The following is a 15,442-nucleotide window of genomic DNA, read 5'->3' as shown; positions in this document are numbered from 1 at the left end:
TAGGCACTCTCCAGGTCCCCAGCTATATTAATAATAATAGGCATAGCAATCCTAAATGGGGTTGAGGAGGACAAGTGGAGCAGCAGATCTACCACTGCAACCCAAGCCTTTCTAGCTCACACTGCCCAAGGTGGAAGGCCTGCACACACACACACAGAAACACACATGGTTTTTTATTTTCTTACTTTCTCTGTACTTCAGACCCAGGCTGGTGCAGCAGAGGGGCCTGAGGTTAGGTCCCCTCTGGGTCTGTGCAGGACTTTGGATCTGGCCACCTCACCGCCACTGGGACAACTGCTGTCCGCAGCTTTCTGCCCAGCACAGCTGGAACCTCTGGTTCAGTGGCTGGCAGTGAAGTGTCCAAAAGCCATTCTAGCCTCTTCCAGCCATCAGCACCTGGGAGTTAGAATTGCACTATAGATGAGCAGTCTTCCAATGGCCATGATAGTATTCGCCATGTCTCATCGTTAATTATTATTAGCTTACTCTCACATCATCCTCTTTGTGAATATTAGCACCTTCAAAGCGGTTAAATAATGTATATTTTTAATTACTGACCTAAAGGGGGCGGGGGACAAAACATACTTTCTTTTTTAAGCTTCCTAAGCTTGAGGATAGGCAGATAATTCTGCCTTACACAGTGGTAGGGATAACAGGAGCTCCACATTTCTAATTATAGTAGCTAATTCCCTTCTGGGTAAATAATCTTACTGAAAGCTCCTAATAAATAGATGTTATTTCTACATGGTATCCAAGAACCGTGTGGTCAGGGGAGAAAATGCAATATTGTTCCCTTAAATCTGTCTTAAATAACTTGGTATTAGCTGAGTCTTCTTTTTGCCACAGGATTGTGGTACTTGCTGGTTTCCACAGTATTTCCCTGTACATAAGGTGCCTTCATTTCACAATCCTAATGTCCGTCACTTACAGCCACATTTGGGGGGTGAGCTTGATCTTGAGGATTAATGGTTATCTTCGTGAGGCTTTCTGTTTTCCTGTGTATGCCTCCACCCCACCTTTTTGAGCTAGTGGTTTATGAGCAAGAATTAGTGTTGAGGCATCATTAGATTCACTTTCTTTCGTTGTTCTGATTTAACTTCAAGTCCTCAGTAGGAAATGGAAATGCAGTCTTCTGCTGCCTTGCTTACTGACATATGCTACATTCGATATGTTTACTGAAGCAGCTGCTTAAAAAACAAACCGCGTATGCACTAAAGATAAATACATACAAATTTTAATTTAAAGAACCTGTGCTCCTTGCCTGTTCTGCTTGCTTAGATGTTGATTATTTCCCTGCTGCTATTGTTTTGTTACTGCCTTTATTACGTTTTGTTGTGTGCATTTTGATTCTTTGTTTCTTTTGGCTGCTTTGCCTGTTGCCGAATGAGAAAAGCAAGGTACAGGTGTTCTAAAATGAATAAATGTTCAGTGAATCCTCTGTATGTACCCTTGAAAGTAAGTCTCGCTGTCTTCAGTTGGACTCACTCCCAGGTACGTGTACATAGGATTGCTTCCAATATCCTGTACAAACTGAACCAACATTCCATGCCAAGGAAAGAGAATTCTGTGACCTATACATTTTAAAACGAAGCCAAAATTGCATGTCTTTGCTTATTTTGAAATAATCTAACAATTTGCTTATTTGGAATAATACTTCTAGTCATTGTTAGGGCACAGAGCTACGTAGGTAGAGAAAACCTTGCCTCCTAATCATCGCAATTCAGCTGTCCCATACGTTGTCTGTTGTTAGAGCCATAATGACTAGAAAATTGTTGCTTATAGAAATAGTCAGTGGGACACTTTGCCCCCCAATAATGTGGTCAATGCCAGTTTCCGCATTTGTACAGTTGGTTTTCTCGTTCACTAATACATGCCCCTGCTAACTAGAAGCCCAATAGGAGAGAAGCTTGTAGTTGTTTTCACCCCCATCATTCTGCCTGGACAGAATGCAGCGCCGAGGGCCTTCTGGCGGTTCCCTCATTGCGAGAAGTGAGGTTACAGGGAAGCAGACAGAGGGCCTTCTTGGTAGTGGTGCCCACCCTGTGGAACGCCCTCCCATCAGATATCAAGGAAATAAGCAACTATCCTATTTTTAAAAGATATCTGAAGGCAGCCCTGTTTAGGGAAGTTTTTAATATTTAATGCTGTATTGTTTTTAATACTCGATTGGGAGCCGCCCAGAGTGGCTGGGGAAACTCAGCCAGATGGGCGGGGTATAAATAATAAATATTATTATATATTATATTATGGATGGCGGGACTAGGACTGCTGCTCTGATTAACTGACTCCTCATGTTGAAAACCCTCCTTTTCATGATGGAGGGAAGAAGGCTTGAGAAGAGTTTCCAGGAAGCATATTTAGAAGAAAAACACAAGAAGGAATGGAGCAGGTGGAAGAGAGTCTTTAACAGCCTGCCGTGTTCCATGCCTGAGCTTTTCCAGGAATGCCTTTCCCTCAGAGAACGTCTCTTTTAAAACTAAGAACCAGCATCAGAGAGTGGGATGGGTTAACTAGCACATTAAGGGCCCTGCTATGCAGGCTGGGGCTTAGGGGATTTATAGTCCAACTACATTCGAAGGGTTGCAGGTTATCCATTCGTGCCTGAACATAACAAGGGTTTAGCATGCGATGCAGGAGCCCAGTTGGACTTTCTGAATAGAAAGCCTGCTAGCTGCACCTCTGAGGTTCATGCCCCATCTGAACAGTGTGGTGTGATGGAGAGAAATGTTTCTAAAGGGGGACCTGGGTGCATGTGTATAGGCTCCATCCTCTGTGATGGGGAAGGGGCAGTGGGGAGGGGCCGGCAGGCGAGACTCCACTGTCTACCTACACACAATCACAGTCACCCAGAAGGGAACACCTTGATCGATCTGGCATTTTACTTCCTTTCTGTTCGTTTTGTAGTAATACTGTGCTGCGTTACTGGAATACTTAAAAGTCTGTGTCTGTAGTTAGGGCCCGTTATTCATATAGGCTTATTTAACCAAGTGATTGCTTTGGGGCTGACTTCAGGGTGAAATACTTATTTATTTAATGGAGCCTTCCTAATCTGAACTCATGCATGCTTTGTAACAAGGAGGTAAAGACAATTCCCTGAATGAACAAAACCATTGTATTGAAGGGAGGATTTTCAGGTCTCTTACAAACTGGGTAACTATAAACGGGTCATCACAGAACAGAACTGAAGTGGGCTAGACTGGTGTTCAGCCTGCCCCCCCCCCGAGTCTGCAAATGTGTATTAGGTGAGACAAACCTAACCTTGATTATCCAAAAGTGGAAAGAGGGGCTGCATTTGATATCCTTGCACAAAAAGCATTTTTGGGTATGATAGATGGTTATGAAGTGTTTTGAAAATATATATTCTTTTCTTAAAGGACACTGAGGGTAATAGTCAACTAAGGTTTATTCTGAGTAGACCTAACATAGTCATGTTCATGAATTTCAGTGGGTCTTCTCTGGAGTAAACCTTTGTTGGAATGCCATCAGTTCTGTGCACACTAAACCTGACAGCGAACCCGTGTAGGATTGCACTGCCAGCCTATGCTTAAGGCAGAGTTGTTTTCTTGAAATGTGAAATTGCAAAAAAAGAAAGAAAGAAAGAAAAAAGACTGTTTCTCCTGTGCCATAAACCCATTTTTCCTGAAAGACAATTACATGTTTTAGGTGGTGAATGCCTATCATCTTAGAGTCCGCAGAAAGAATCCAGTGACGGGAAATTACGTGAAAATGAGTTTGCAGCTTTATCAGGTTGACAATCGCAGCTATCTGTTGGACTTTAAAAGCATTGATGGTAAGCAGGAAATGTTGTAGAATAAAACCACAAGCACGAAGGAAGTTTTTTTCTTGTTTTTTTAAACCCGCTTTCCCCATCTACTCTTTTTATTTTTATTTTACTTTATGATATCTCCTAGTGAGGACTGCTGTTCCAGCAGTACTACCTTAATCTTTTTGTCACCTCTAATCTTAACTGTGACAATTTAATTGCAGTTGGGTAGGTTAAGAGAGAATTCTACTCCTAGCAGGATTCACAGTAACGCTTAAATGGATAATTCTGTTGCAAACCTTTTTTGACCAAAAACCATTTTGGAGTTCCAAATAATGAACTTTTGCAGTGAAATTCTTTCCCACCTCTGTAGAATTGTTACAATTGCTTCTACTAGTTGAGACACAATATTTTTTTTTACAGTGCAGTCCCTTACATACTCAGAAGTAAGCCCCATGGAGTTCAACAGGACTTTTATCCAGTTAAGAATTCATAAAATCATAGAGTTGGAAGGTACCCTAAGGGTCATCTAGTCCAACCCCATGTAATGCAGAAATCCTGCCCACAGCCATCCCTGGGTGGGCTCAAACCACCAACCTTCTGGTTAGCAGCCGGATGCACTGACCCATTGCACCACTGGGGGCATTGCAATCTTACAGTACAGTAAATTTCACTTTCATTACAGCTAAGAATCACTTCAGTTATTCATTGTGTACAAAATAATACTGTAGATGTTTATGCAATTTTCTTAGCTGTTTTACGTAAGGTTCTTCGTCATCACATTTCAACACGACAGTCAAAGCTTGTGAATATTCAGCTAATTACTACCAGTGCTCCCCCCCCCCACAGAACTCAGAAGCGGTACAGTCTCTTCCTTGGCACCAGCCCAGTTAAATATGGGATAGTCAATCTGTGGCTCTCTATATGTTTACCCTATTATATTTCTAAATTGCTTCCCACATACAGAGGCATCCCAAAGCGATTTACAGTAAAATACAAAGGGCCTTAAAAATTCAATAAAACGATGCAAATGTGAACTATTAAGTGTGCATTCCAAAGAAAAAGTCTGCAACTCCCACCTGCTCTTTGGCTATGATGGCTGGGCTAGTGGGGATTCAAATCCAACATCTGGAAGACCACAGATTCCCCTTCCCCAAGTTAATGTGCAGTTTAGGCTGCAGTCATATACATACTTGGTTGGGAGTGAGGCCCATTTAACACAGTGGGACTTCCTTCTGAGTGAATACACATGGAACACAGCTGTCCAACAGCAGCGTCCTTTTAAAGCCAGCAGTATGGAAGCTTGAATAGCACTAAATTCCATTGAAATAGGCTACAACCTTAGGGACACAAGAGAGGCAGGTGAAGCAAAGTGAAAGGATAGTCTTAGGCTTGATTAAGAATATTTAAAAAGATGCAGCAAAAGAGAGAGTCAGCTGGCAGTGTACAGAGCACAAAAAGGAGATGCAACAGCTACCTCATCAAGAGTTTGCAGAGAAAGTGTGGTTTGAAGGAGATAGGCAGAAATGGCTTGTTTTCTCCTGGTCCAGAGGCTCGGAACCAAACCAATGGATTCAAGTTACAAAAAACAAGATTCCAACTAAACGTCAGGAAGAACTTTCTGACAGCAAGATCTGTTAGGCAGTGGAACAGACTCCTATGAGAGGTGGTGGACTCTTCTTGGAGGTCTTTAAGCAGAGGTTGGATGGCCATCTGTCATGGATGCTTTAGCTGAGATTCCTGCATTTCAGGGGGTGGACTAAATGTCTCTTGGGCTCCTTTCCAACTCTACAATTTTATGATCCTAAACTTCTCAAGCGATCTTTGTGGCACAGGAACTCCTGCTTTGTGGCTCATTCCCACTCCCCAAACTTAATATGAGAGAGCCGTGGGGGAGATGGGGGAGCAAGGCTTGCATGGGTTTTGCTGTTGTTTCTTATATGTATCCTGAAATGTCTTCCGCGTATCAAGCTTATCTCAGTCTCTTCTTGCAAGCCACACCTTCTGAAGAGAGCCTGCCATAAAGCATAGGAGCAAAGTCAGTTGCTGGAGAAAGGAACAGTAGCCTCCTATCAGCCTGAGCAGATGTTTAAAACCTTTGTTTTCTGTTTGTGCCTTCAAGATGATGTAATGGAGCAAAGGTCAGGCTCTTCTACACCTCAGCGCTCCTGCTCCGCAGCCCGCTTGCACAGACCGAGGCTGAGTCTCGATTCCGCCACCGCCGATTGCCAGTCGCTTCCTGGGTCTCTCATGGGCTCCTTGACCGGGAGCATGACCTCTGTGACACCTCGTCTCGGTAGCCACACCATGGATTTCTTTGAAATGTGTGCCAGTCTCATCATGGCGCTGGCTCGCTGACAGGTATCATTCAGAAGCTTGATTTCTTTGCAAAAGCTGCATGTCAAAGGATCATTTGGGCAGGTGCAGCAAGGAACCTAATCCTTGAGGTAGAAATCCCAGATTCGGTACCCAGAATATATGATGTATATTAAGGGAAGTAGGCAAATGTGTTCGATTTTATGTAATCCTTATTGCAGAATTTGCTTCTTTCTTTTTGCAAGGAATTTGGAATAGTTGTGTTAGAAGTTGCAGTAGAAGTGGAGGTAGAAAGCAGTGGAGGAGGGCTTTGGGCCCGTTGTCCAACAGCTGGTCACTGTCCAGTCTCATCGCTTGCCACACTAAGCTTCAATTATGCAGGAAACAGCAACGTCTGCCAAAAATCTGAAAAATGTCTCCAGTCACAGAATCCACAGTGCCCCGCCATTGTAAACATATCAGTGCAATAATGTTCCTGAATACTTGAGTATTGCTCCAAAGGATTCTGAAAAAAAATGATTTCAGAAAATGTATACTTTATCCTTCTGGTGGGGTTGATTTTCACTTTACGCATGTGGAAGAAATTTTCACCTTTGCTGTTCTTTCACCTACTGTAACATGTAAAATCACCTTTTGTAGAAGGACTGTAGCTTGATGAGAAGTGCAATTTTTGAATGTTTTCAATCCCACATATCAAATATTTACAGGTTTTAGTCTCAGGCATCTCTGGCTAGGAAACAGTTGATGGCAAGCCTCTGTGGCCAAGCTGCAATGTAACATTCTCCCTCCCTTCCCCACTCCTGCCTCGTGGAAGCGCTCTTTGAATGTTCAGAAGTCAACAGGAATCTTGTTCCCTGCTCATAGGTTCATATGAATGAACAGCTGCAGCCTACAAGTGCACTCCTCCATTCTAAGCACACTACTGTAAAGTAACGCACCACAGCAGGAAAAACCCACAATTTCCTAAAACAGTGGAGAGCAGGATTTAAATTCTGCTGACCATTATAGTCAACAACAGTGGCCTGACTCTATTATATTATTGTCATATTGTGGCAAAATAAGAGAGAGAATCGGGTATTACCATTGAGGAACAATGCACAGGCAGTTCTCCATCCAATATATCCTTTGATTTAGTCCTTTTCTGAATTCAGCACACTCTTAACATAGTTTGATTACTGCTAGGGTGTTTCACACCCTTGTAGAGAGTTGTAGATCATGGGTGGCTAACCTGAGGCTTCCAGATGTTGTTGGACTCCAGCCCTAATTGCTGTGACTGGGAATGAGGGGGACCTGTTGCCCCAAACAAACAAACAAAAAAGGGTGGAGGACTACGGGTTAGCCACCCCTGCTGTACATCCTCAAAAGACAAATCTGTTAGAATGAAAGAGATGGGTCAGTATGCAGAGTGCAAGGCTGTAATTATACAGCAACCGTGCCAACAAGGTGCACAAAAGGACACACCATTTTGTGTGTGTATACACACACCCACCCCTATAATATATGCCTGCAGTGCATGTACCAGACCCACCTTGCCTCCTCTCTTGCTGCCCAGAAGTGACTGATGGGTGTGTGTACATGTATCCTTTGCTCTCCCCTCTTTGGATACTGAATCTCCTAGCTGGCAATCACTAGAAGTCAGTCAGCACTTGAATGCTGGAAAAAGCCTTTTGTGACATGGTTGCACAGGGCTACCATCTCATTTAGTAAACATCCCACAGCAACATTTTTTCACAGCTTTAATTAAAGTTTTGCATTTGGGAGTTTCTGTTCCCTCCAAAGGAATTCTTTCCACTACAGCCTTTCATAACCATTTTGTGCTCACTGCTGTTCATTGTCCTGGGCTTGTTAAGCTCAGACCACCTACTATATCCCATAAGCAATACTCGCAGCCTGCTCTTAATCACATTATTAGTCTTCCATCAATCATTGCAGCCCCTGCCTTGTACCAGAAATATCAAAGCGCAAGGCCTGTATATTTAAATGAGGAGCAATCATTAACCCCATGGCAGCTGTAGAGCAGATAAAGATTGCTGTAACCATCTATGTAAAACTCATAATAGTGGGATGGGGGAGAAAAAATTATATCTTTCTTCAGGAGTGAGGTCCTTTGATAACACCCTTGTTCACCAGCATAAAGCAAGATAATTAGAGAGTGTATTCAGCAATACAGCAGGAAAGAAGGTAATGGATAAAATTAGGAGCATTAAGGTAAAGAATCAAATGAAGAATATCCTGACTCGCAAGATGAATGGACCTCCGTTCAGGACTGAGCCTGGGATTTTTTTTCTGCTGTGGCTTCATTCCTCTTTTTTTACCATATCTGCTTGATCCTGATTCCAACACAGATCTTCATCAGCATAACCTCTTCAAGAAATGACTTCTTAATTGTAAACAGATAAGGGCATTGGCAGGATTATTGTAATAACCTGCAGTTTCATAAGAGTATATATTTAAAGTAGATGAGTAAAAGAATAAGTTAACTTAGAATATGCAGGGAATGATAAAAATAAAATTAAGGAATCTCAGAAAGAGGAGGAAGTAAGTTGAGTTTTGAAATGTTAGAATGATTGTAAAAGTATTGAAATGTATATAACTGACAATCACAAAAAAGGGCTTTAAAAATGTTTAATCCATGACCTTAAAAACCAAACCAAATAAGTTTTTAAAAATTCAGATACAGGAGTGCATTTCTTGTCAAAAGGCCCAGCTGGTCGGCATTCCGCTACACAGCCAGCTGTGGGAGCAAGAGCAGGGCAGATTCTGCTTGCCATAAAGGCTAGACAATCTGTTTCCCACTGATGAAGACCAGGCATTCAGTGCTCAGGACGAACCAGTTGCTCCCAGGCCCTATTGTCTTTTGAAACATATTAATATGTCCTAAGAGAGATAACTAGGAATCCACAATGGACTCAACCCCTCAAGGTGTGTACTTTGTCGGGGACTTGGGTCAGGCTTCTGTAATCCCCAAGATCTGAAAATTTACTAGGAGTCAAGAGTGTTTCCCAGTCTTCTCCTTTTCTCTCTACAGTTAGATCGTCAACATCTTTCAGTGCTTGAACCATCATTATGTTGTCTTTTGCCCCCTTCTTTCTCAATTCACCTTGTTGCTTCCAACCAGCTCTTCACATCTGCTAAAAATAAGACATGCCTCTCATTGTTTCCATACCTTGCCCTCCGTGACCTTTTCCTCTATTCAGACTTCTGTTGAATTATAAACATATCAGCTTCCGCTTTCCTTCTTCCTAATGACTGAGCCAAAGCTCGTCCAACATAGAGCTACAGTGGGACGAGCTTTGTGTCTTGAATGTTTTCTGACCGCGTGTAGTGGGCATTCTGCAGTAGGGCAGCAGGCAGATAATCAGTCTTGAATGTTGCAGTGCATCAGCCATGCTGACCCAACATCGGTTTGCCATCTCAGGATGCACTTTCTTCACAAATGGCATACGGTTGGCCCTGAAGTAGCCCTTCACAGTGGTAAATATAACATCTTGGTGGGCTGTGCTGTTTCATTAGGCAAAAAGAAAGAAAGGTATTTCATACTCCACAAATCACAGGTGCTCATAGTCACAACTGAATGAGAAATTATAATACAGAGGGAGGCTGCACCGGTCAGACTTGTCATTACGTTGACCAAAATATATTTTGGCAGCCTCATATGGGGTTCCCTGCATGGTACAGGCCAGTGCCCTTGAGGTCTAAAGAGTTTGTTTGAGTTTTGCATTTCATTTTGAATGTTCTTCCTAGTGACAAAGATGCTGGCTATTCCCCCCAACCGCCCAAAACAGGACAGCAGCCAAATTTACCTTTCTAATATAAGAGCAGATAGAATCCCTTCCGTGTGCTGTTTCATGAAAGCTGGAATGTAAATTTGACAATACTGTTCCAGACCTCAGGGCTTCAATGTACCTCCAAAGCTTAATTGACTGTGACCTCTACTGATACACTGATAAAGCAGGAATAACTTGTGTTTTATTGTTCCTTTTCTGCAGGATGGCTGAAGGAATCAGGTTTTCTAAATTTGTAATAACATGCCATTTTTAAAGGGTAAAAACCTTGCTTTTAGGATGACAAAGCTATAGCTTGTGTGGATGTTTCAGTAACATTTTTTTTGGGGGGGGGTGGATTTTATGTCACTTTTCTCTCAATAAGTATTAGCTGCTTTTGTTTAATTTTATAGTGGGCTTGATATCAATTGCCCGATAAACTAAAAGGAAGCAGAATAGGCTCCAAGTCAAGACAAGAGGGCCAAAAAACTACACTGGGGCCATAAACAGTTATTAAAAATAAATAAATAGTAATAATGGGAGAACAGTTGTCACAGCTTTAGTCAAAAGCCTCTGTAGGGAAACATTTGCCAAACAAGTCTTCTCCATCATTGTTACAGCATTGTTTTATCAAAACCGTTTTTCAGTTTCCCGTTTGTTCTGAACTACTGCAGGATATTCATTTTCCTAGGAGGCACTATGGCTTACTTCACACAGTCATAGGAAAGGACTCGCCTTGACTGAAGGAGTAGCAGGCTGTACCGCTGGCCCTGCTCACCCAACATTGCACGGCTTTCCTGTCCCAGACACTGAGCACAGGCATGTAAGTGGGGAAGCCTCTGTGCGTACATCTCTACATGTATAGGCTCCCCCAAGCACCCCACCCACCCGTGCTCAGTGTGTGGGTGCCAGTGTGGGTAAGCTGTGCAGTATCTGGGGCTACTCTCACAGAACCCGTTCACATGACTAATACATGAAATACAGGCTATATTCTGTGCAATTCTGCTTCTTTGAATTCGCCCCCAGTTCTTCATCTTGAAATGCTCTGAAAGCAGAAGCTCACTCCGTATAGGGAGCCCATCAGTTTGGCCGAAGGAAATAGTTGGGAGAAGAAAGACAGCATTAGGGAAGAGTTAGCAATATAACTATTTCCACTGCCAGTTGAGTGGAATGTCATTGTCTTTTCCTGGGCTGTTAAAATATTTCCCATGCATAGTGTATAGGAACAGGTTTCCTTGGCCAACTCTTAACCCTTACTTACATGACAGACATAAATTCTTAAATTGCTACTTTTAAATTTAGCACTTTTATTGCACTTTACCTCTTTTTAAGAAAGACACTACTAATATTGGGAGCAGGGGGGGGAAGAATCAGTGCTACTTTTTAAATAAATAATTTGATACTGCCACAGGCTAGAGACGGAGAATAGTTTTATTAGTATTTCTGAGTGGTTATAAATTATTTGTAATGTCAGTCGCAGCTGGGAGCATTGGCCAAGATCTGGCACCACAGACGTTGCTTGCCAATAGTAAAAAGCCACATCTCGTGTGGAAACATCCTTATTGTCATACTTCCACTGTGGCAAGAATTAGAACTACAGTTTAGAAGCATCTGAGTGTCAGGTGCTTCAAAACATCTGCCAAAGCGATCACCGACATTAAAGACTAATTGCTATTCTACCCTTAAAAAGGCTGTGCTAACCTTTTGGGGGGTCCATGAACACATTTGCCATGTGGGCAAATCATTGTGGGCACCATCCACGCACCACACTACAAGAGAAGACTTCTTTCAAGCCTAATTCCAGTAAGGCAAAGGAATGTATGCCAGATAGCCAACACACACCTGCAAATATGTATTTGAGCAAGCAGAATAGATGCATTTATGCAAAGCTGAGCACTAAAGCACAATTTTCAGCTGCTGGTTTAATGGCGTGTTGCAGATAAGAAACCACTAGCTATTTTCTAGAAGGAACACTGGATAAGGATTTAAAATAGCACAATATAATACAGGATAAATTCTGTAGACTTTAAACTTTGTTTCCAGTAAGGGTACTAACCTTGCACGAATTTTTCCCCCCAGTGGTCCCTGCTGCATCTGTGGTAGAATCGCACCAATTTCTTCGCATCATCACACACTGAGTCATATGACATAATTTACAGATGTAGCTTAGTAAGTCTAGGCAATTTGCCGTTTATTATCAGTGGTAGCATATTGTTTTTAGGAGGAAGATCAGCCTGAGCTAGAGAATACAAAACCGTGCCTTCTCATATCAGCTGCTAAAAATCACAAACGATTCATTTCCGCTCATTTAGTGCGCAGCCTTCAGTACCCGAGGTGCAGATTTTTTAAATACTTGAAGTGTGCTTGCTGTGTTCTCACGTTGCCTCAGAGTTTGCATTTGCATGGGATAAAACTTCTTGTTGGAAACCTCCTGTAGAGCAGCAGCTGGGATGCCATTGTGGAAGAGCCATGTAGGTCTGTATTTGTGCTCATGCTTTTTATATGCAAAAGGCCCAGAGGTCAATCCCCAGCATAGGGTTTGGAAAGACGACTGGCTGAAGCCCTGCGGAGCTGCTGTCACTCAGTGTAGTTAATACACAGTTATTTGAGCCGGTATTTTCTGACTCAGTATAAGGCAGCTTCCTAGTCTTGAGGCTGAATGCTGTGGCACCTACCCTGACATTTTTTTTATCCAGCTATTTTTTAAAAATAATTTGTCACTCCTTTCTTTTCTCCACTCCAGTCCCAGGTTATCCATGACTTATTTGGGCTTCAAGTTCATCCCATCCAGTGTTTTAACATGTTTGCTATTAAGATGTGGCACGCTTTTATAGGAAGCTAAAGTGTGTCCCAATCCACCACGTACAATGTACAGGAGGAGATTCTGAAGGATGCCCCATTCACTTCAAAGCAAGTAGCAGGTCCACAGGCACAGCTCTTTGCACATGTAGGGCTGCCCTTCCATTGAAGTGAGCAAGAAAACGTTTGTGGGCAGGAGAACTTCCTCTATGCACACTAGATCAGGTACCAGGCTGTGGCTTACACTACAAGCAAGTTAGCATACACGCAAAAAGTAACAGTCAGTGCTCTTATGCCTTTCCTCTATGTTTCTCCAAAGCAGCTCCCATGCCAGAAAAGGCAAGCCATTACTCAGTTCAAAGCGTTGTCTTGTCTCTTCAGGAGTCACAGTTGCTTTCAGGAAGAATTAATATCCCAAATGTAATTTCTCTTACTTGCACGCAAGTGACTTTGACTCAAGAACGTCATAAGCTATGCGGCAAATTGCAATGTGTTGATTTTTCTGGTTGTGGAAATTCTAATTTACTGTAAAATTAAGCATTTAAACCCTTAGTAAATGCAGTCTTCTATGCATTGAACAGCAATATTTCTTTACACACATTTACTAGACAAGAAACCTGGTCACAATATTAAATCTTCTAATTCTCTGTTACCCTTGCGTTCAGATAAAGTATATTCTCCCCTCAAAAAGCCTTGAATCTCCTGCTGAAAATGCCTTAACTGATCAAACTTATTTATGTAATTTATTTATTTAGTGTCTCCATGTTCATTCATGCATTTTTCTCCCCAAGTGGTGAATGTATCCTAACCTCACAAAGCTCTGAAATGAATACCAATGATACAGTAGTGTTTATTCTTACTTTGGAAGTGAACGCAGTTTTTCTGTGTTAAGAAATCTTTGTATGTATATTTTGTAAATCTAGCAGCATTTTCTTCTTCGGTGTGCACAACAAAACTGCAAGCCACCTGACAACTGTGTCCTTGAACTACTTGTAACTTGGGTAATAGCAGGGAAGCCTGTGTCGTGCAGCTTCTCTTATGTAAAAATGGAGCAATGCCATGAACTCTGGATACCCAACCTTCATTAGTGGACAAAAGTGGAGATAGGCAAGCTCTCTCAAATGTACCTGTGGATTAACTTTGATCTCCCAATTGTTGCCCCAAATTATTATATTCAGAGCTAGTCTGAGAGCTCAAAAGAATGCTCCCAGTGCAGCCAGTTTTCAGAGTTCCCAGATGCCCTACCTGCTAGCCCACTTTCCTGAAACTAACTTCCCCTTTCCTTTTGGTCCTTGAGAGAAATAATCTATTTCATGGTTCCCTGGAGCTTCCAGGATGCTGCTTATCAGTACAGGAGGAATAGAGAGAAAGAGGAAAAGAAGGAGAGCAGGAGCTAGGGGAAAGGTCTTTTGGGGGCTGCAAGAGCTGGCAAGGGTGGGTGAGAAGCCTAAGAATCTTATGGCTCAAATTTAATTCAGTCTCGCTTCTCAGACATTCATGTCCAAATCCAATCTGAGCTGGCATCTCTGTTCTGATAGGAGAGCAAGTCTGGATGATCTTAAAACCGATCAGTGTTTTGCATATATGACAGTGTTGCAGGGAAGGCACAACTCCTTGCCCATTTAGTTTTGTAACTTAAGCAGAAAATGAAGGTTGGGTGGCTGCAGTTTCACTGACCTATTTTGGTGTTGATTTCCCCCCTCCCCTTTTATTGTACCACACTGTTTGTGATTATTACTCCATGGTTGACATTTGCACTTTAATAAAGAGATGAGAATCTTACAAAATGCTACATGCTTGAGCTGTTCTTGTGATAAAATCAAAGGACTTAAGATACCTTCTGTCTGCTTATAGCAAAGTGAGGTATGTCTTGAATTACCAGGGAGCAGCGTGTGGAAGGAAATGCTTAGCAAGTTATCAGAAAACGCGAGCTTCCAGAGAATTGCCATTAAAAGTGAAAAATAATCACGGGGTGGCACAAAGGCAGGCACAATATTAAGGAAAGCCCATTCGTATTGCCCACTAGAAATAAGGGCAGAAAGCTAATCTAGAATTTGTTCTCACATACTATTTAATGGTATTTTCCCCAACACTAACTTCAGGCACTCATGTACAGGTACTGGGCCTGAAATAGGTTTTCTGCTAAAAAAAAAAAGAGTCCCAGATTCTAGCACGGTGTAGGGAAATTCAGCTAACTGACATGACTATCAAGGAAATATCTCAATATTTGCCATGAAAATAATCCATTTTTCATTCCTACAATCCAGCTGCGGTGGTTGCATATCAAAGAGACTGACAAGCCAAGTCAAAGTAATTAACGTTAAGTTTATCTAATGTGGAAACACAAATCCACACAAAATAATGTGTTTACACAAATCCACATTTCTTCTGAGTTTTCTCCTGAGATTATGGAAGTTCAATATTTTGTGCTGACAAACCTGTGTTTTGTAGGCTTAAGCTACTTTGAAAGCAAGTGTGCGTGTCAGCACACTTAATTCTGTCCACATGTTAGAAAATCAAAACTCCAGGGTATCAAATTCTAAAGAAGTTCTTGCTTGAGACTGGGATTTGGCTTTTATTCAGATTTCCCCCACATGCTGTACTATCTGGTCATTGTAACAAGTGCCATTTCTACAATTGGCTTTCCATAACAAATCATATTTTGTAACAAAGCCAATCAATTGTTATAAAATCTCTTAACATCTTGAAACAAACAGAAACTCTAATTTGATTGTGCAAACTTGAAACCATGTAGTTTTCAAGGCCTCTGTGCACACGGTGCCTATTTTTACCAATCTGC

General features: G+C 42.0%; 1 protein-coding gene across 1 annotated transcript in view; it reads left to right on the top strand.

Moving 5' to 3' along the window:
* PRKAA2 (protein kinase AMP-activated catalytic subunit alpha 2) overlaps positions 1–14,023 on the top strand; it is a 29,238-nt gene extending 15,215 nt beyond the window's left edge. Inside the window, exons 8-9 of the mRNA XM_053392311.1 lie at positions 3,664–3,790; positions 5,886–14,023. Of these exons, the coding sequence (XP_053248286.1) occupies positions 3,664–3,790; positions 5,886–6,121 (363 nt within the window). The 3' untranslated portion in view covers positions 6,122–14,023. The remainder of the gene's footprint in view (positions 1–3,663; positions 3,791–5,885) is intronic.
* Positions 14,024–15,442: the final 1,419 nt, after the last annotated feature.

The sequence above is a fragment of the Podarcis raffonei genome, chromosome 6, assembly GCF_027172205.1.
Source record: "Podarcis raffonei isolate rPodRaf1 chromosome 6, rPodRaf1.pri, whole genome shotgun sequence".
In the NCBI taxonomy this organism is placed as follows: domain Eukaryota; kingdom Metazoa; phylum Chordata; class Lepidosauria; order Squamata; family Lacertidae; genus Podarcis; species Podarcis raffonei.
The sequence above is the reverse complement of the archived record's forward strand: the minus strand, read 5'-3'. Positions and strand labels throughout refer to the sequence as shown.